The sequence below is a fragment of the Patella vulgata genome, chromosome 1, assembly GCF_932274485.2.
Source record: "Patella vulgata chromosome 1, xgPatVulg1.2, whole genome shotgun sequence".
Classification (NCBI taxonomy): Eukaryota; Metazoa; Mollusca; class Gastropoda; family Patellidae; genus Patella; species Patella vulgata.
The window spans coordinates 30,450,738-30,474,241 of NC_065879.2; the positions used below are offsets into that span (position 1 = coordinate 30,450,738).

At 31.8% G+C, this 23,504-nt stretch overlaps 1 protein-coding gene across 3 annotated transcripts in view; it reads right to left on the bottom strand.

The window, feature by feature from the left end:
* Positions 1 to 23,504, bottom strand: part of LOC126808775 (guanine nucleotide exchange factor DBS) — an 83,391-nt gene that overhangs the window by 9,450 nt on the left and 50,437 nt on the right. For all 3 annotated transcript variants that reach the window (XM_050533764.2, XM_050533754.2, XM_050533744.2), the window contains exons 10-20: positions 9,230 to 9,421; positions 6,705 to 6,896; positions 4,966 to 5,184; positions 4,504 to 4,679; positions 4,231 to 4,297; positions 3,853 to 3,968; positions 3,613 to 3,682; positions 3,102 to 3,197; positions 2,901 to 2,993; positions 2,068 to 2,196; positions 71 to 274 (exon numbers count right to left, since the gene is read on the bottom strand). In XM_050533764.2, the coding sequence (XP_050389721.2) occupies positions 71 to 274; positions 2,068 to 2,196; positions 2,901 to 2,993; positions 3,102 to 3,197; positions 3,613 to 3,682; positions 3,853 to 3,968; positions 4,231 to 4,297; positions 4,504 to 4,679; positions 4,966 to 5,184; positions 6,705 to 6,896; positions 9,230 to 9,421 (1,554 nt within the window). The remainder of the gene's footprint in view (positions 1 to 70; positions 275 to 2,067; positions 2,197 to 2,900; positions 2,994 to 3,101; positions 3,198 to 3,612; positions 3,683 to 3,852; positions 3,969 to 4,230; positions 4,298 to 4,503; positions 4,680 to 4,965; positions 5,185 to 6,704; positions 6,897 to 9,229; positions 9,422 to 23,504) is intronic.

Here is a 23,504-nt window from a genome sequence, read left to right on the forward strand (position 1 = left end):
TAGTTTGCAAGGGATTCCTATAGTGAAAAATGATGCATGAAGCTTTAAACCTTTGAATTGTCATACCAACCTTGATTTTTTTCTTGAAACTATAAACAGCTCCATCATGCTGAGATTCTTCACGTTTTTTACAGAATAAAATGGATTTTTCATAAAGGAAAACATGACGTCGCATAGCTTTAAACCTAAGATCTTTTAATTTCTCTTTCTTATGATCTGTCCAAACATTAAAACTAGCATGCATCAACAAACGCCCTTGATCAGACATACTTTCCTGAAGAAAAAGAAAATTAAAAATATTTTCTTAACTTCATCTTTTTGATAATATACTGGTATTTTTATTGGTTTAAATGATTTAAATAACTCTTTTGAACATTTTTTTTTAAGATTTATCATAAATAAAACTTTTATTAAAAAAAAGAATTTCAAAAGTAGATAAATATAAGAATAATGCAATGTCAAGCAACATATTCAACAGCCCCTCAACCTCTGTTCCAGTTAAATAAATTCAAAGTGACAAAGTAACAGATGACATATACACAAGCTATCTTCTGTTCCTCACTTCTATTTATAACCACTGATGTGTGACATGTAATGTGAATAAATTACAACCTAAGGTGTGCTGCAGCAACATCACACAGGTGCTTTTCAAACAAACACATTTTTAATAACCAATATCACATATATTATGTTATTGCACGTTTAACTCGGCATATTGTGTCCACTCTTTTAAATTAGGTGCAATATCATTTCTTATTGAATTAGCTAAAGTTCAATGATTTAAACAAAAAATCAGCTATTCCATAAATATCACATGCATTCTACAAAGCTATTATATGAAGGTTATTAATGTACCGGTAATTCACATGTTTCCAGTCGAACCTACAATCCTAACAAAACGGATACACATCATGCTTTTTTTTTTTTATGTCACTAGCAGTCGTGCAACTAATATCGCGTAGGTTTTCTTTCACCAGTAGCTAGAAAAACATTACTTACATAATTCAAAACATAACCATTTCAAATGATATTTTACTAATCAAAAGATTTCCCCAGATTGGTCCATTGACCAATTGCATTGGCCAAAATGACCATGACTCACGAATGTGCCAATTATAGATAAAATACTGGTATACATTATGCTTATCTAAATTAAGAATTATTATCAGATCATTTGGCATTGTGATGTATTCAAACAAATTCATTATTTTACACTTGCTTGTGGGTCTCATCTTTGCGCGTTGTATATCATAAGGTCTGTCATTGAGTCTACTGGCATATGTGACAAGGAGTGAGAGAGAGAGAGGAATAGGGTTTAACGTCCACTCGACACAAACTAGGTCATTTCGGGACTAACACATGGTTTAATTTTATTTACATAATTCGCGTGCGCGTAGGGGTCTTTAGCAGTGGGAGGAAACCGGAGGTCCCGGAGAAAACCCACGAGGTTGGACAGGCGACCCTACTCCTTGCCACGTACAACCGGGGATTCGAAACCACGCCAGTCGACTCAATGACAGACTTTATGATACAGAGCGCGCACGCTAACCATTCAGCCATCCAACCCCCCGTGACAAGGAGTAGGGTCGCCTGTCTAACCACGTGAGTTTTCTCCACGTCCTCCGGTATCCTGCCACTGCTAAAAAAACCTACGTGAAAGCGAATTGTTGAAATAAAATTGAACCATATGTTAGTCCCAAAATGACTTGATTTGTGTCAAGTGGACGTTAAACCCCATTTCTCTCTCTCCCCCTCATCTTTGTCAGATTAATTTTTTTATCAAACCTAACACAAATAAACCTGTACAGTATTAGTAGAGAAGAAAAAGGTTTCATGTTAAATTTGTATGTTAACTTGTTGATAAACTGGGAGATACAATTTTTTGAATTAATATTAAAAAACCCCACCAAATTTAATAATGAAATCAATCCTAAATATAATGTATGGTAATTTAACTATCAAACAAGGATTTCATGTAGATATAAATAGAAAGAATATTGAAAGATGACTAACAGAATGAAAAAAACAATATGATTTACATAAAGATAACAATAGATAGATACTTACATTAAAATCAACAATAGAAACCTGATGCATACTATCATTAAGATAGCGTAATACACTTAACATAGTATCTAAAGCTTCTTGTATTTGACTCTCTAACACTGGATTTTCGGCAGTAAACCGTAACATTTCCTAAGGTAAAAATAACTCATTTTAACACGCTAAATTTTTAATTCCAATAGTACCGTAGTAAAAAAAAAGTGTAACCATGACAATTTCAAAACACATCACTTTTCTAATTCTGAAAAACATACATGCAATGTATATTTTAATTGAAATACGATGGACTTGGGTACAGAAAGCCTATCACTTGCATGGCTGCCGGGGTTACAAAAATTGAGCTGTAAAGGCACTGGTCTCAAGCCTAGTCCCCACTTGATAGGGTGGCACATTCAGGGCAGACAAGTAATGTCTTGCCTAGTTGTTGGGATGAAAACAGAGGTTCATCCAAGTACTGGTACTCATTAATGCGCAAGTAAAAGAAGATTTGTTATTTGGAATTTGAGAAATAATATGTGGCAATGATGTGAACCGGCAAATTTCTCCTCCCAAGCACTGTGATCACAGAAAAAAACCCCAAATTAAATGCTATTATCAAAATGACTGAAGTATTGTGTTGATAAGATAAACTCCTTTCTTATAGTTGAGAAAAATAGCCAGCCTAATCACAATGTAGATTATGAGTAGTCAGGTATTACTATGAAAATTGTGGGTGCTTCACTATTTTTACTCTGCATCTGGCATGGTAGTTTGGTTGCAATTATTTTATACATTTATTTCCATTTACTTTCAGGTAAATAGAATGTTAAAGACTGTTAGTAAATTCTTGTATATACCTTTAACAATAACTGGTATTTTGTGATTCTCTGTACAGGTTTCAACAGATAAGCTCCTAATGGTAATTTATGACCTAACTTTCTCTGACACTCCTAAAAAAATAACATAAAAGGTGAAAACTATATAAATTTTATTAAAAACAGAAAGATTGAAATATATTATATATTATAAACCCATAATATAAAAAGAGCTTAACATACCTTAAAACAAGAATTTGAATCACCGATTTTAGCTCTCAAAGCTTCTGACTTGGGTTTATTTTGACAGTATGTACTATAAATCTGAAATTCTAATTTCTGAAAAATGAAAATAAATTTTACTGTTTAGAGTGCAGATAAATGCCTGACAGTCAAAATTTGAAGTGGACGCCCTGTGATAAAAGGTCTACAACTGGTTACTGATCTTGATTATTTCACTGAAACAGGGATTTATTTTCTAATATCGAAATCGCATGATTGTTAGTTGTGCAAAACTTGTCATTGTAAATGGTATAATCCAAGTAATTAGTTAATTGATTTTAACTATATCCAAAGATGCTTTTCTTTTTTGAATTTCGACGCACTCATTACAGTTATGCAAGCCTACTGTCATTGATTTAAAATTATATCATTACACATTATAAATTTTGGAGGTCTCAAGAAACTGGAGGATTAGATAGAGAAAAAGGTAAAACATTTTTAAAACTGTCCGAAATATGTATTAAATACTTACTCTATTTACAAAGCACTTTCCAACTCTAGCTGGCATATCTCTACAATTCTGTAGTTCCTGAAGAAATGTACTGCAAAAAGAAACCCCAATGTTTAAACAATAATAAATATTAATGATGTGGCAAAAAGTTTTAGTTTATAATAAGAAAATATACACCATATTGTTTTCATAAAAAATCAGGTTTTTATATGCTAGGGTATAACACTTAAAATCATTCTACATTACTGAAACAAGACTTACTTGCTGTGAAAGTTGTAGATTTCTTCTAAATTACCAAAAAGTACATGTCGTCTACCAACTAAATCGGGCGGAACTAAATGTTGCATATGTCGTTTATCCATTTCAAAATAGTAACCCTGAATGACAATAATAAATAAATTAATGGTGCAATTACTGTATTATATCTCTGTGGTATTGAAGTTGATGAGGATAGAAACAATAGTGTGCCAAGTAGGCTTTAACACCGCTGTTCGGTGTGGTTGGTGCAAAAGTGTAAGACACTAAACCCTGTTTCATTTTATTTCACCACTAAGGTCTACTTCAAAAACATCGATTTAACAAACATTGATTAAAAGATGAAAGCTTTGTGTAGATTTATTATTAGTAATAAAACATTACCTGTAATATCTGTTCTAATTCTCTAACATAGGAAAGTTCTGTATCAATTAATTCATTCATAACACACCTAAAAACAGACAGGTTAAGGTTTATATCATTGACAAACAAAACTCCATAATATTTAATATGGTTAACCATAGTTAATATTTTATCAACTGCCAGTAGATATTATTACCTTGTTTCTGACCATTTGATTTAATTTTGTTGTTGAATTACATTTTAACAAAAAAATTCTTCTATGATCAAATAAAGTTTAATACAATGTTAATTTACCTTTGTTTAGCCTGTAATGAGTCTATTTCAGGTAAAGAAGAACCTGACATGGATGACAGAGAACTACGTTGTGTATTAGAATCTGTCATATCTACATAGCCGCTACTAGCTATACTACTTGATTTACTACCATAACCTGATGAAGCTGGGTATGTAGATAAGTGATCATTTCGAATCTATAACAGCAAACATATATTTTACTATTATACCATCACAAGAGATATAATATTTTAATAATATAGAAATCATACCTGTAATTATATAACTCTTTGTTATATCACCAAATTTCAACGAAATCTTACAAATATTCTACAGGTCAGAGTTTTCAAGATGTTTTTTTCAAATTTGCTCGGATTGTATGGTTAGACCTAAGGAAAAAACCTTATTGAAATTCAGAGTTACTAAATTATTTACTGTTTCCGTAATTCTTGTAACATACAAATAAAATAAACATTAATGTACCTGTAAAGATTTATCTAAAGATGTATTACTACGTCTTGTGTCACTCTTTCGTTTAAATTCTTGGTTAAAGTTGCCATGGTCACTGTGGGCTGGTTCTGGGTAGACATGTTGTACTGGACGTGTATTGGGATGTCGCGTTAATTTCTGTATACTTTCTTTTCTCTTAGCAAACATACCTTGAACATCATCCATTCGTTTTAAAACCTGTTGTACCGTATTCTAAAAGTACAATAAAAGATCCAGTTATACCCACATACACAATTACTAGAATTACGATTAAACCTATTGACAACTCTTTGGTACAGTATGAAAAGTCTTGTATGTGAGGCAAAATATTACAAAGATTATTTAAATATTTTAGATACACTTTCATTTTGAGTATTTAATATTAGAGAATATTTATATTCTGCTATAAAATTTTATACCAATTCTTGTCTAAAATAAATAAAATAACTTGTAGGTATAATTTCATAACAGTTTTTATAAGGCAGCCTAGCTATATAGGTAATTTATTCAAACTTTTGGGGATCAATAATTAATTTACTGGTGGTATAAATAATATATACAGGGTATAGATTTCTCATTATGGGCTGTCATTTACACAAAGGTCATTAGATTTCAATAAAAGTAATTGGTTCAAAGTTTTACTTAAAGTTTCAAGTGATGTCTGGTATGGATAATTTTTCTGTAGTCTCGATTTCTACTTGTGTTTGAATTAATGTTGATTTAGTGATATGAGAGAATTTTGTGTATTATTCAAACAAAGGGCTCTGGTCATTTTGATGTTTTCCGAGTTACTGATTTGTTTTGTATTATTAAAATGACCATCTTTGCCCTTAACCCTCAGTTATGTGCGAGAATTCATAATAACTGATACAACATCATGAACGCACAGTATCCGTTGTAACAATGTTGCACCTACTTACAAAATAATAATAAATAATATTATGTAATAAGTGTATTACCAGTGTGTGAAATAACACGGAAGCATATTTCATAATAACATAGTAATATTGTGTATAATCAAATATTAAACATGAAAAGTTTAATTATTCAGTTCTTTATTATCTCCTATAAATCTCATAAAATACTTGACTGCATTTTATACAGGAAAATTGCTGAAGCTTGACCTATGTTTGTGTAGTGATTACCCTATTTGGTTTAAAAACACATTATCACAATGATGGTTTGTTACCGGAATGCAGACAGACTGTTAATTTGTTAATTAATCATAAATCTATACTCTGTTTAAAACTCGTCACTCAGTTGGGCTAGAAAATGTTATAATGTGTAAATCATTGCATTTTATCCTACAACGATCAGATTCAATTTCATTATTGGCTAGGAAAGTTTCTCAAGTTTTCATAGCCTGGTTTACCCTCATTTTTGGTGCAAGCAGGGGTGGGGGGATGCTGGCAAGAAAATGTGTCCAGTAATTTGGAATAGATGGAAAACTGAGGTTCCGTTTACATGTTGGCATGCATGTAAAAGATGCCTTGAGTATGTGGTTCAAAATGTCCCTCATACCACACCCAATTTTCTTTTTTTATCCGTCTAATAGGCCTTAATTAACTAGATAATTGCTTTATAAATGTCATGATAATTAATATCAATTAATAAATATATTATGGATATATTAGTTACTTTCAGTTCTTTTAATATGGCCGTAGAATGACAATTGACTTGTGTTTATAATTTCTCATTAATTTCTTAAAATATGAATGCCGTAATATACCAACCCTAGTTTCTGGTGTCATCATGTCTTCAAACAAGGCTCGAAATTCTCGTGGATTATTTAGTTTTAATTCACGTGTTGTTGCTAGGAAGGATTCTATATCTCGCAAAGAGCGTTCTGCTCCATGGGTCGTTTGACAACTTTCTAATGGTTGACTTGCCAACAGATCAACCCCTCGTGTGCACCATTTGTTCGCCTGTATAATTGAGAAACAAATCATAAAAACAGTCAAGATGCATGAGAAATAAAACTTGGATCATTGCCATATTATTGTCATAATCATTTGTGCATCAATGCATGTAAAAAGCACTCAATGATTTGTGCTGGGCTTCAAAAAAAAAAAAATGATAACCAGAAATGAGTTGTTTCCCTTGGTTCACTGACAGTCATCTACAAAGGAGAAATTAATTGTTTTCTTCACTTTATCTAATGCATTAAGTTTACATAAAGTTTTAAAAAGTATCCCTTCAATATCATAAATATAAAGCAGGCCACTGTAAATGTAGTAAAATATAATGGAGCAACAAAATGGATACAGATCACCAAATATTTCTACGCCGTCACACGAAACAAGGGCCAAAGTTATTTTTAGTCTCTCTCTCCCTTTCCCTTTTTCCCCCTTTTGCATGGCGATTTTTGTTGACTTTTTGGTGTAGAATCGAAAAAAAAGGGTTTGAAAATACATTTTCTGCCAGGTTTTGGTGAATATTCATGATTTTGAGGCGGAAGGATACAAGAGTTGTGAGGTTGGTTACGTTGAAATGTAGGGCTGGAAATTGCATGTTTACTTGTCTCTACTTCTAGCTTGTGTATCTCAAGTTTTTCATGGTGAACCTCATACATGCTTTTGGGCAAGAGTTTGCCACATGTTGCTCCATCTGTGGCAGAAAGCATTCTACCCAACGAAAATTTGGGAAAAAGTTAGAGTCGGTCTAAGAGACAAGAATTAACATTTAAGTCAATGTGGAAATAATTAGTGATCTGTGGCCAAATAACCCCCAAAATGCAACAGAGTTACCTCCCTTGACACAAGTGCAATGTATTTTTAATATTCATTATCAAAACAAATAATACCTGGTTAACTTTGAATTGAACAAATCTAATTAAGCACAATCCTGGCAATATGTTCAAAATTTTGGTGAGGGAGATAACAGTGTCTTAATTTATCCCCTTAATGTATCTTGCCATCCTGAATACTTGTATCATAAATGCAATTCACACCTTCTCTTATTCAAAATCATTTCTATCTCTTGTTTACAGTATTTTTAAAGAAAGCTTGCCTAATTAAGAGCACATCAACTGTACTTATAGCCAGTGGTTACTATATACACTTTACAACACGTTAACAACTGAATTTAAATACGGTTTAACGTTACTAAAATGACACAATGTTTTTAAAACAAACTTTGTGAAATAAATTCCCATGCCATATGTGATTCATTCTATATTAATTTGAATTTACGTGTTAAATAGGCCAGATAATGGTGTTTGAATAATTTTGGTTGAATTTAAATTTTACAAATCATAAAGATATCTTTGTACATGTAAGTAGACGACAAGAAAACCAAAGGTATCTGTTGCCTCTTTTGAAAGATGTTCTTAATGAAAGAGAACAAAGCTTTGTTTTATTTGTTGACTAACTGCTAACCTTAATTGATAGGATGTCAATAATGGAGGGTAACGATTGAATTGTGGGAATAGAACTGTAAATTTGTTTTCTGAAATTAAATGAAATGAAATGGGGTTTAACATCCCACTGTTCTGCTCCAACTGGGCTAATGAAGACGGGCATACAAAATACAGTGTGCTATGAGGGAAATTTTGCCAGGGCAGCAGCAATAGGGCCTACTCGAATTTCAACTGCCAAGGGATCTTTTACGTGCATGCCAATGTATACACAGGGCCTGGGTTTTTTGTCCCCTCCAAAAGACTAGACAGCTGTTCTGCACTACTGACAACAAGAAACCACGCCGAAAAAATTTGTTTTCTGTTTGAGTCTTCCGAAACATTCAATCAAGTTATGCCGCAGATCATAACCAATGTTTATTTCAAATCACCATTGTGGTTTTAAGTTGACAAATCAGGATTTGAATAATTTACAAAGTCTTTGTAAGACTAACATAGATAATGTGGCATTAGCAAATTTACTCTAAAATGTTATAATCTATAACACCGCTAGACTAGGTCATAATTAGTACTATGAAGCGCGTCATCAATCCACATCAGCTTGTGTATTCAGTGATGCGATGTGTAGTTCCTGTGACGTCACACGCCAATCAATTGGATTAAGGCTGTAATCGAAAAATTGAGAAGTATTTTAGAGGGCCTGACACATAAACCCTCATATACCGAATAATTTTAATTAGAATGGTGTGCAATTGGTTAAAGTGTTTATAATAAACACTGGCTACAAGTACATGCAACTTTTTCATATGGCCATTTGATGTGCTCTTTAACAATAATCGGTCATGGTTATGAGCAATTTTGGAAAAGAGCTTCTCCATTTCCAGTAAAACATTTTGTGCATACCTTATCCAGACGGTCATGCAAATCATGTGATTTGTTGAGAATTTCTTGTCGTTTGCGCATACATTCTTTGTACTGTTCACACATTCTCTGTAGTTCTATACATTTAGGTCGTATACAATCTACAGCATATGTATCGTCTAATATCATTTGGTCACTAGTTGCCCTCATTCTTTCTGCTGATTCAATGTCTTTCTGAAAATATAAAATACAGTTGGTAAGGGTAACTGCACAACAAAACACAGATAGAAAAAATAGACATGAATTCTATATGTACAATTCAACATAATAAAAAAAATATAAATACTTAACGAAAACATTAATATTCCAGGTCCTAAGACAAGTATAAATTATATCATATATGAATACAAAATCTGTAATGGATAAGGCCTACTTGTTATTAAGAATCCTCGTCAGGATAAGAAAAATGCTTCCAATGTGTTCCTTATATGATCAGATACAGTTTGAAATAACTTGATGCAATACCCTATTCATTCATGCACAGTTATCTGAAAATTATGTTCATGTTTTTGTTCTTTAAAACTGCCACTGCTTTTTCTTCAAAGGAATAACAAAGTCTCCTTTCCAATAAATAAGATTTCATAAAATAAAACAATAATCTCCCGTAATATGGAAAAAATATAGACTTTCTATAATTTATTATATTATTATCATAAAAACTACGTTTGTTGACTCTTTGGTCTAGCACAGAGCAAAAGTGTTAGAATTTACAATTTCTGTCCGTTTTTTTTAATATTGATGATTTAGAGGTGGAAGGATAACAGTAATATGGAGGGAAGATAATTACATGTTTACTAGTATGTTACTAGTAATCAATGGGTCACACTTTTCATGCTCAACCTCATGTAAGCCTTGGAGCAGGACATTTCAAGATTTGCCCAGTAAAAATTTCGAGCCAGGCAAAATGACATTGACATTCAATAGGGAAAAAGTTTTGTGGTCTGCATCCAGAATCCAGGTAGAATTATCTCCCTTCAAAGACTCCACGAAACTGACGTGCTATGAGAGCATACATGTGACATTAGTTCTGTCACCTATGTCGTGATAGGATATTAGTTGTTTCTTACTAAATATAAAATAGAAAAGAGAACTTTATGATGGCACATGCATGTAGAACTAGAAAATTACGGGTTAACCATGAAGGACAGTACGACTACAAGCCATGTAAGGAAGGTTGAATAGAACAAACAGCCTGTCTGGATTATATGATGTAGGAAATATCAATTTCCCAAAAAACGTCTACATTTCGAATGTTTGGTAAATGCAGTTATTTGAGACAAGTAACACTTTTAGTAAAAACAGGACTCATATCAGCAACATTCTTTGAAACACTAAATGTAGCCTACCATATAGGCCTACGGGATAAATATTCTTAAACTTCATGTATTTCTAATTATGTAATTTGGTTATAGTTTACAAGTCATTATAAATAAAATGAAATGGGGTTTAATAATGTCCTACTGTTCTGCTCTGAACTGGGATATGTGGGAAATTTTGCCTGGACAGCGGCACTGGGGCCTACTCTTACATCAAATTCCAACTGTCAAGTGATCTTTTACATGCATGCCAATGTGTACACGGGACCTCGGTTTTTTGTCCCATCCAAATGACTAGACAGCTGTCGCTGTCAGGCCCTCCGTCCTGCATCACTGACAAGGGGGAGCCACGCAGGAAAATCTGGATGAACTATGTCGGCCAATACAGAGATCGAACACCTGACATCCAGGATAGCGAGCCAGCGTCTTACCCACTTAGCCACCGCGACCCCCTACTAGTCATTAGAAGCTTATAGAGTAATATATAAAACTTCCTGGATCCAGTATCATTTTATTGATATTTGAAACTAAATACTATATTGAGAGTAAGACATAGACTGTGACAATGAGCTGACTTGTTAATGAAGTGTGGAATCATCAACTAACATAACATTTGTTAACACCATCCATGGTGAGCTAGAAACATTGACATGATAAATATAGACACACAGTGTGTAATGGTACCGAATTACACAACCTTCACAGGACATCGCCCTTCACCTGTCAATATTATCATTCTTTTCCACGGGTACCATCCGTAAATATAGCAAGAGTGGAACGTGTTAACTTGACACAGTAACATCTGTAAATAAGATGGCCTGAATCTGTAAATATGTTCAATACTTGGGTACCAGTAAATATTAAAAGGGTATAAAATTGCTAAACACTGGTCTGTTAACAAGCTTTCCACAAAGATGTTACAGTGTTATTGTTCCAATTTTCCTACACATATATTAACAGAATATGATAACAGTCATACTATAGAAATATCAGAAGTTCAGAACATTTAAAAATTCAATGATTTGAGATACTAAACCGATTTGTACAAAGCAAAATTCTATCAATCATTAAACGTGACCTATTTATTCAAATATTATGACCACTCACACTGCTTGCCATTTACACCTTTATGCATATGATCATCTTTGACCTGCTCTTTTAAAATGCAGTGTTTGGAGAAATTGTTTTAAGAAAACTTTGGAGAAATTTTTAAACAAAATTTGAATAAATATTTAGCTGAAATTTCAATAAATATTCAGCTGAAATTTGATTATGGATATTAATTTATATGCCATTCATTTTCTACAAAATCATGTTTGGTTTCTTCCATGTCTGCTTTAGCCATATTTAACCATGTGAAGATAAAAATATTTACAAACAGATTTCAAAACTCACCCACGACATTATTAATATCACTTTTAACATGTCAATAAGAATACATTTTCATTTAAATTTTATTGATCTCTTTACAAGTTCAATCTATCCATAGAACATGTGTAGGTAGAGTGAACAATATGTATATATACCAATACATACACTGCAAATACACTTGAACAGAAACTGTGTAGTGCACTCATTGTGAAAATCAACCATAGGTGAGTCACTATAACCTGTGCGACACAGTAAGCTAACAGGAAGGCGCATGGAGGTACACCAAGGGCCGTCTTGAATAATAGTAATTTGAGCAGACTCTATCGATGAGAGTGTTGACATCACAGGTATCCATGAATAGCCCTTTAAGACTAACAATGAGTTCATTCTGCACCCCTCATTAACAATAATCCATCTAACTAAAGATACAGTAAACATTTTAATAAATGACACCCATATATATCTGACTTAGTAAAGGTGAGAAAATCTAAAAGCTACTGTCACAAGCAATAATTTGAAATAAATGAAATGGTTTAATGTCTAACTTTTTTGCTTCAACTGAGCTATTGAAGACAGGAATTTGAATAGTTTCATATAAAAGCTTGTTAACAATCTTTAAAATCTTTCATTTATATTTAGTACATTTGTAATATCATTCGGGACAAGAGTGGAGGCCAGAGGCCCCTGAATCTGGTCTGATAAATGGCCCCCAGGCCCCACTCTAGGGAAGTGGGATTTGAGAGGTGTGGGGTATCTTTCCCTCTTTTGGTGTGAGAAATGATATAAATTCAAGACTAAAAAGATCCCCCAAACTAAATGAGGACATAAACATCTTTAGGGGCCAACGCGCAAACCATAATCTCGCAGACTCCGTCTCAGTCAATTCCTGGAATTATGGAACTTATAAAATAAGGTCTATGGTAAAATGGATTAATGGATGTAGAAGAAGAAATTGACACGTCTTCCCATACAATCTTATACATGTATATACTATCAACATTCAATAATACAATCAGTAATGATTTATAATTGTTCACTGAGAATGGAGAGTCAAGGCATTGACAATGCACAAAAGATCCCTTCAGAATTTGAAGTTGAAGCCAAAGCAAAATTAAACTAAATTAACTAAAACAAAGTGTTGATGAGAAGTTGGACAACCTATTTTATTGTATTTCAAACATTAAAACTTTGTATGGTAATATTAACCTCCAATAACCATATACTTTGAATTTCATGTGCACCAGGTAAGCAGCGGTTGAAAATTGGTGATGTTCTTTATACTTTGTGTCGATCTGTAAATCAGATAGCAACCACTTTCCAGGATGTTATTCGAAATAAAACCTTATAACATTATATCAACGAATTTCATAAGACTGGCATCTTGTATTGTTTTTTCGGGATACTGTGTTTAACTGGTTTCAGGGTAACGACTCCATACTTTATTTTATGTTTGCGGGCAAAAATATGTACTGAAGTTATTACGACTGGTTATATAGACCTGCTTCCTTCTCACATTAATTTGTTGTTTCACAGTAATTGATAATAAGAAAAGTCAAGAAAAAAGCAAATAAACCAATATATATATACCGACAAATTAAACATTCAAATATTTCCCAAAGGGACTGCACCACAAATAATTCTTCAAAACATGCCATTAGCAAATAATTATTTTCAATATTAGGTGATGACATACAAGTGTTGAAAAGTATGAAATTCCTTCAATGTTTAACATTTTAAAACAAACCCCTCTATAACAAAACAATTTTTAAAAGAAATATATTCCACAAAGGCGACAGTCACATACCTATTTATTTCTATGATTTTATAAAGAACCCACAACAACCATAAGAACTGATTGATTGTATGGTTTCACCTATATGGTTTTAAGTTACACCTTGTTTTTAAATTTTTCAACAACCCAACAGTCTATATTGTTAGTATAAATCTATGAACTGATAATATATTGTATTTCATATTTTTCTGTTTTCTTTTTATTTTATGTCTACGTAGGTCTTTTGAATACTGTACTATGTATGCCTACCATCTTACTTGCAAAAATGCCATGGCTAAGGTCACCTTTTTGGTAACTCAAAATAATATGTGACACCTTTTTTTGTTGTAAGCGTTAAACTGTATGTCTTAAGGAAATTTTCTACCCTATCACCACTCATGTGCTATTACCATTGTCTTATCTTACATAATGTCCACAGTCATTCTATTATTTGCCAATTCTTTTCAATCATTGTTTTCAAATTCTAATGATCCATACAAGTGGGTGGTCATTTAAATGTGGCCAGACATTTGACCTCTCTAACAAGCTAGACAAAGGACCCACTAGAGTTCAAATAATAATCAATGTCACCAAGACATGATCATCATATGTACATGTACCAGCAGGATATATACGTAATAAGATTACATTTTATATTATCAAATTTCTCATCATATGGTTACTAGTAGGAACCAAACTATTTATATTATATAGTAAGTAGATACTGATAGATACTGTTTATATCTTTTAAGTTTAAGAAAATGTCAAAACAAAAGATTACAGATATCTGTCTTTATTTATATAAAACCAAACAACAGAACAATTCCAACCTAAAGAATCATACTGTATTGATACTGGTAATCAGCAAGGAGTCTGGTCACAAACAATGGAATCTAAATAATAAGATAAGATGTTTCTCCTTGCTTCAAATCATCCCTAAAAACATGCATATACAAACATGAGATAAAATAGAAAGCCAGATCAAATGTTAGATTGTCCTCATAGTACTGCAGGTTGTTGATTATAGCTATGTGTGTGTGGTGTGAGCAGGTTTGTCTTCTGGGCTCTGTTATGTGTGGTGCTGTTTTCCTTCACTTTCCATCATATTATTAATACAGTATATTGTTTCGTTGCCTTATTAATGTCATTTCATTTTAATTCCCACATACCCATATTATGTTAGGTGGACTGCCAACCTAACTTTGTTTAAATTATGCCACTGGTTGATTTTGCATCACTAAATGAATGTGCGTCCCTGCTGCTGATGTCACATAATTGCTAAAAAAATATATAGTCTCTTTTCACCAGCTTAAAACCTTGACTATCAATGAATTGATGTCTGATCGAACAGTTCAGTCATTAACAAAAAGTCAAACAATAATGAAATTAGTGCATTAAGATAAGAAACATGATAAAAACATATGAGACCCGTGCTGGCTAAATAGGTCAGAATGTGCAATGAGAAAATACTGATTTTGGTCGTAATTGAGGTTTTCACAAAAATGAGTCTATCAATATACTATCTATCAAACTAAAAGATCAAAATAGCAATAAAACATTTTGAAACACCTTTAATTGGACATTTTGTGAGAGTACCGTATTTATAAATATTTATTTTTTCTTAAAATTCTCAGCGAATTAGTTATTTTTTTTTCACTTGTTCCGTGACGATCAGATAACCCCCTTGAGAATCATTACATCTCTAGTTTATAAATATAACCAAAGTATTACCAATGATATCATTTTCTTCCAGTACAAACAAGTTTAAAAACGTAAATAACCTAAGCCTGTGTCAAGTCAGCACAGCGTAACATGTTCGCAGATTGGCCCAGATATCCCACATGGCATATCATAAATTAATCAATTAGGTTAAACCCGAAACTTGTCATCCAAAAATACTAATCAGTTAATCTCATAAAAGTTATAATATACAAACCATGGATTACTATGGGGAGTATGGAGTATTCTCATTTGTTCTAAATTGTAAAACTGTCATAGGAAATGTTTTCATAAAACGACAAAATAGCAAACAAATTGCCTGGTTGCTATGTGATTTTGTTTTGGAACATACCGACATCTTTAACTTAATTTTTCTCAAAACTTACTTGGGCACCTTTAGATGCCCGAATCAAACCAACCATACATCATTTTGAAGGTATTGAATTGGAAAATGTGAAAACAACAATAACTCAATTTTCTAACTTTCCTCATGGCGACTCATTATGCCAGCACGGGTCACATATTAATCAAAAATTTCCATATAAACAAAATAACCCATCTGAATGACCAAAATCAAAAAATACCCATCCTCTCCACCAATGAGCACATGTAGTTGAATTAATATTTAACTCCCCACCAGTAAAAAATACTTCATTTGATGCTATTAAAGCAAGAACCTAAAATATTCTACTTTCGTACCAAGTAATTTTAAACAGTTTTCTTTACTTTTTTCCAGCATAATAATTTTGTTTAAAAGATATGAAATCAATTACCTAAGGTTTATTAACAGCATAGGGTTGGTTCATGACTCCTTTCAAATAACTTTAGAGCTTCAAAAATAAACCTTTAGTGTTTAAAGCTTTCTCAATAACAAACTTTTAGTTATATTACGATATGATTATTCTAAGCTTGATGATGTTTATCAATCTTATACAGCGTGATAACTATTTAATACGACATTAAGAAGAGGATGCGAGTCTGTTAACTTATCCACATATATCCAATAATAGATGACGTCTGTTATAATAAAGATCATAACGGCACACCTTGGAACACATGAAAAAATAGTGGCATACAACCATAGACACATAGAATGACGCAAACTAAATAAAGAAAAACACAGCTATGAACTTACCAGTAGACACCAGTGAACACGCAATTCGGATCACATGGTTTTTCACATTTTCTTAGTGTGCTGTTCAAAATTTCGCGGCACACTTAGGGTGTGCCGCGGCACACTGGTTGAGAATCACTGCACCAATTGATCACAACTACTGTAGAAATGTCCTACTATATATTTTCAATGACAATGTATTGAGACAAGTTGTATAGTGGGATCTATATTGGACATGTCAAACATATATCCCTCATATATAGCTGTCTTGACTATGGTCTTCTCAACCTCCAGTGAACCATATCAAAGTGGATAAAAACACATCAAAAGGAAGGCTAGACTTATTGAGGTTCTTTTAAGATCTACTGTGAACAGACTTAGTTTCCACTAAGTCTTATTCAATAGCAGCACTCATTTGTGACCAGTAATGATCTCATTTGTCCAAGTTTTTTTTTTCATCACAGACTATTCAATAACCTGTTATAAAAAATATTAATAAATTATACCTCTGGCACTAATACGTTCTAGGCAATATATATCATTATAAATGTCCCATGTTTCTATAGAAATGATATACAATTGAAAGATAACAAGACAGTAGTTTTTTTTAAGAAGACAATAATATCTGAATTTGTATCAAATCTTGGGCTAATTTAAAGATTTCTTTCATCCTATCTCACATAACCAGCCACATAAAACATCCATTACCTGGTCTTATTTGGTGACTTCAGCTAGGCAGAAATGATATTCGAAAAGTATAATCCCACATGTCCATGGAGAGGTTGGCATGCCTTCTCTGGACCACATGGTACCCTTTACCACTAATTTAGAGATCCATATAAATCACAGCTTTTGTTGTCTTTTGATTTGCATCAACATGTGACAAGATACAAATTGTATTTTCCAGCAAAATGACTCAGGTGGGAGTGGCCAGAATGGCATCAGAATTTGTGATACATATGCTGGAAGTGGAATGTTAACAGATTAAAGTCCCATTGATTTCTATAATATCATACATTCTTTTACAATTAATCATAATATGACATTTTGATTTTGTAGGTTTATTGATAAAACAGAAATTCATTATTAATGGGAATGAAATCAGATATAAAAATAGGCTACACGGACAATAAATAATCATATAATATAAATATATATTCATTCTCAATATATTTGATAAAAGAAGTTGATACACTTTATTCGTATTCCTATTGTGGGCCTATTACAGAGCCTGCAATCACTAATGCATTTTAATGCCTTTAAATTTGGCAATGCTCCTTTAAGCTTTTTGAAGACTTGAATTTTGAGTTTGAATTCAAGTGATAAAATATCAACATGACATGTAATAAAATCTATATTTTAAGGGTTCTTTTTCTCAATTAATATTCCTAAGCTACATGTATAAATATAACATTCTTATTGATTTGAGATATTATATATTCAGAAATCTAGTTTATAAAGTTGAAAGACTGTTACTATTATAAACAATGTATTATGTAAATAGGGTTGTGGTAACAGTCTGTTACATCAAGACATATAATCAATCATACACTTGTCAAATTGTTCATTAGCTTTCCTATTATAGACGATATCAATTCTATTTCGTTTCGTTTTTTATAATTTTACTTGTCTTTACTACTCTAGGATCTGGAAGGGTTGATTGTGACCTCTAGGGGTCCACAACCTTCGTATTACATACTTTTACACAACTGTGTACAAAGAGCGGCCATTTTGTCAGGCAGTTTTGTTTTGATTTTCCCAAAATTCGAACTCCACCTTCATTACGGTGTAACGGTGCTATATTTAAACGTTATATTAACTAATAATAACTAATTATTTTCAAATTGTAATACTATATATACCATCACTTCAATCTCAATATAAAAAATTACTGCTTGAATAAATTTGAAGCTAAAGGTAATGTCACGGATGTTGTTCGAGTATACAATCTTTGGTAGACTTTCATTTGCCCAATTATAAACATAATTGACACAAGGATCTTTGAAAAACGTAGTGTATACTTGAAAAACATCTTCTTCCTGCACACATCAAACAAATAAAATAAAATAAAATCACATCATTTTCCGTTAATCAAACATTTACTTCTAAACATAATGTATTTATTTTTAAATGTTTTTGAAAAGTTTATCCTTGGAAATCAGAAAGAAATTGATTTCCAACATCAAACAAACTATCATGAACTGTGGATCTACAAACTAACATTTATTCTTTGATATTTTTTGTTTCATGATAAAGAACTTCGAATACATTATTGATAATTTTACCATCAATGATTGATCAAACAACAATCAAGCTTGTCTGATCTGTGAAAAGATTTCCTTTTCATATACGCCCACATTTTCATGTGGACGTATTATGCCGTTGCCCCTGTCCGTCCACAATTTGTTTGTGGACGCTCTACAAGTCACAATTTTTATCCGATTTTGATGAAACTTGAAATATAGGTCTATCTCCCAAAGATCTCAGTTCCTTGCGATATTGGCATGTATCAGACCATAACTTCATGGATTATGGCTCCTGATTGTTTGAAAAATCACGTTTTTAGCTTGTGGACACACTAGAGGTCACAAATTTCATCTGATTTTTATGAAACTAGAAATGCAAGTTTATAACCCAAAGATCTTTGTTCATTTCAATATTTGCACATATTGGATTGTAACTTCCTGAATTATGGTCTCTGATTTTACAAAAAATCACGTTGTTAGCTTGTGGTCCCTCTTAGAGATCACAATTTTTATCTGATTTAAAAAAAGCAAACATTTGAATATATCACCGTTACACCCTAATGATGGTTGAGTTCGAATTTCCTGGAAATCAAATCAAAACTACCGAACAAAATGGCTGCCCCTTGTATGCAAATAGTGTAAATATATGGTATATCAAGGTTGTGGACCCTCTAGAGGCCACAATTTTGATCTGATTTTGATGAAACTGGAAATGTGGACAACCGTTGGTTTATATTCATGTTACATTTTTCTCTCCAAATGTTACTAAATACATATTCAAATGCTACTGACATGCATCTAAATGTACAATAAATGTTACTCAAGTAAATTAAATATTCCAATGTACCTGTAGTTTAATACTCAAATATTTCTGTGTAAATTGTAATGTAACTCATGTCTATTTAAATCAGATATTTGGAAATATACACATTCAAATTAATTTTCAAATTGAGTACAGATTAAGACTTGCCTCCAAAAATACTTAAGTACTGATCGATAAACTACACATCAAGTACAGTTTTATGAACAATATTATTCTTCCAAACAATGGTATTAAAGCATATTTCTTAATCACTAAGACCAATAATTAGCTTAACAAAGACTAGACTTTAATTACCTGCATATGACCTAGATCTAATATAATAAGCTTAGCTCAACTGGTCAGTTTTCTTGCAACTTTGACCATTGGCATTGTATGTACTGAAAACATATTTTTCTTTGATAGTTGGTCCAGCTGTTAGGATTATCTGAATAAGTTCTTTATTAATAATCCTTTGAGATCCATTAACAATATCATTAGTGTAATACAATTATCATTGGGGAAAGACATTATTGTCTAATTTATAACCATACAAAATACCTATTGCATAATGCTTCTACAGTATGTTGACAGTTTGTACACTATCATTACATTTGCAAGGTTACTGGCACATATGTCTCTACTGATATCTAACACTTAAATAATCATATATTATTCAAACTTTGAAACCAGATATCTTTATTTGTGGTAACTTAGAGAATAATCTGTAATAACTGTCCTTGTATTCCCATCAATTACTCAACATTTCAGATAATCCACCAACAATACTACCATGTTTTTAACACTAGGATCACAATTACCAATTATTAATGTTAATCATACAAGTTGACAATAAATAAATAATTACCAGTATATGAATTTTTTTTTTGAATAACACTAATATACCACATTACTTCTGCCTATTTTGGTGTAGCATTTTGTGGATAAAAAGAATATAAAATCAATAAATTACAATATGGTCTGGACAAAATCAAACATTATAGGTTCCTTTCAAAATATTCAATTTTAATTGTTATCCTTGTTTTGATGAGTTTTTTTTTCTTTCTGAATAATTGCTGTTGCAAATTCAAATGATCATAATGGCTTGTGACAGATATAGGGCCTGGCTTATAACAATACAAATGTAGTCACTTTGCAATGAAGGTTGAGACACCAAATCGAACAGCCACCCATTTTCCAAGGCAATGTTATATGGTTTTAACTTGATAAGACATGGTAATAAATCAACATCTATTCCATAACCCATATCAGTTCTAGTTGAATAATCACTCTTCTACCCTCATAAAATTAATGTACATTATTGGTAATAATAATACTTGATAATGTTTGTCATGGTCCATAAATATATCAAACCAAGACTATTAAATGACTTGGTCTACATAGTAGACATTGCTATCTCTGTGCATATCATTACTCCAGTTAGGTTTCACAAGTGATGAGTGCTGTATCAGAACACCTGATACCACTTCATATTCGAGGAGTTTGATTTTTACTTATCCATGCTACCTTTTATATCTTTAATTTCAATTTCAGTGGTTCAGTATATGTCTAGTATAAAATGTATTTTGATACTCTCATAATTTCTCTCTCTTTTTCATTTAGACATCAAAGCAAAATTTGATTTAATCTTTATAGATGACGCCTTATTTATGTGTCGTGACATAAAGCGTTATTTTTGGGATGTAAATATTGGTTGATATATAATCAATGGGATATATTGATTAACTGTTATATGGTATTGATTTTTATATTATATCATGAATCAACTTCAATTAATGACCATCATATAGTTTTTAAATTAAAGATTTTTAGATGCATATACCTTGACTAAAAAAAAATACAAATTAGCCAGGGTAAACCAAATTTTAAAAAAAAATATAACGGGGTAATATTATATATGTTGCATTCATTTATATCTTTACTGTCTAAATAACAATTTTTAAGATTACTTACTTGCTGTAAAATCACAGTCATTCTTAAAAGAAAATGTAAGTAAACAGGGCAACTTTAAAAATCCTTTCAAATATTAGAACCTTCACACTATTTAATACTTTAACGTATAAATGGACAATCAGGATTTTGTTGACTATCTGACTATATATGGGTCATTCCATGTCAAGTGGACCAAATTCTCAGAAAATTGCTGGGTGACCCCTCAGAAAATTATGAAAACAATATATGTTATAGTACATGCAAACTGATGTAAAACTGCAAAGTTATATGACTCAAGCACTAATATTGACTGAGAGATATGACCTTTTGAATCAGGGTAGAATAATATGTAAGTATATATTAAAAAAACATACTCAATGCCATCTTATGTGTCCGATATTCATTGGATTTGATCTGATCTGCCATTGATGATTAAACCCAAAAATGGATAATTATCTTGACAGCACTAACAATGACAAATGAGGGTACAATGATTTTAAAATAAGGTTTTCTCGACTTATAGTGAAATATTCCCTTAACATTATTTAGTGAGAACTGCAAGCTCTTTATATAATCTTCCATAATGTACCTTTAAATCAACTATGGCAAATTTGTTTAATAATTTCTGACCATTCATTAAAGAATACTTTTTGTAGTATTAGATTTCACTGAAATGGTTAATCTAGATGGCTGAACATCTAGAAAAATAATCTTTGAAATCTAAAATTAAACAATTTTCTAAATAATATACAAATATTGGAGTAAAATGTCATATTATAGCTAACTGGTGATCAGCCAATAACCAAACTTATTTGAAGATAAAAAGGTTTGCCACCACTTAATGGAAAACCTCTTCTTCATGTCTGTCCTGTATTACAGGCCAAAGGTATAAGAAATGACAACCAGAAAACAACTTACCTTCAAATTTATTAATGAACTGCTAAATCCTAATTCTAAAACAGGTAAATGTAGCTTCCATGATCATCCTTAATGTGAATCATTTAGAATTATATACCTGAATTATTTCCTAGTGTTTATAATGGTGATCATAAACCACAGTATTAGTCAGCTTTAATGTGGTGACAAGTGAGCCATTAGTTGTTAACTTGTCTGTATCCTACACCAGACTAATACTGGCCACTACCCATGATTATAGCCTAGCACTACACCTTAACTATTATAAACTACCTGTACACAATACAGGTAAAGACCTCTATAAGTACAGTAAAACTACTAAAATCTTATACCATCAGTAAATGTCTTTATAAAGCCTTAATGGCACAAAATCTTCCTGTTCATTATTTTACCTGTAGATTATTATTTTAAAAATAATATTTTACAGTGAGAAAAGCAACAGACTGTTTCATTTTTTTGTGTGTGTGTGTCAAATGCTTTTTCTCACTTTTGCTAATGTAATTAAAATATAGGATGCCCAGCAACAAACACTCACCCACTAACAGTTTTATCTTCCAGGACACATTAAAAAAAATATTCACAAAATTAAGTTTTTTTTTATATTGGCTTATTTTTAAAATTGTATAGCTACATCTAATAGAACAACTTTTGAAATTCAGAAAATGTCTTAGGGAATCATTTTGACAAAAATCAATAGGTTCGTTCTTTTTGGCATAGCTATCATACTAGAATACAAAGTAACATGTTATAATTCAATAACGTCATTAGCTGTGAAAGAGATGAAGACTAATAGTAAATGGCTTAGTCAAATCCAAATTATATTAGGAAATGGGAATGGGTAAAATATGAAAATTTTAATACAGAATTCTTTTTACACTTATTTAAAACATGATATCCAGTCCTGGAAGCGCACTGACCAGAGTAAGACTATCCAGCATCTAATGGTCATATGAAATGAAATTCAAAACATGATTTTGATTATAATATTAAGAATTCATATAACATTGAAAATATTTATGTGCAATGAAGAAGGATGAAAGAGACAGAGAGAAA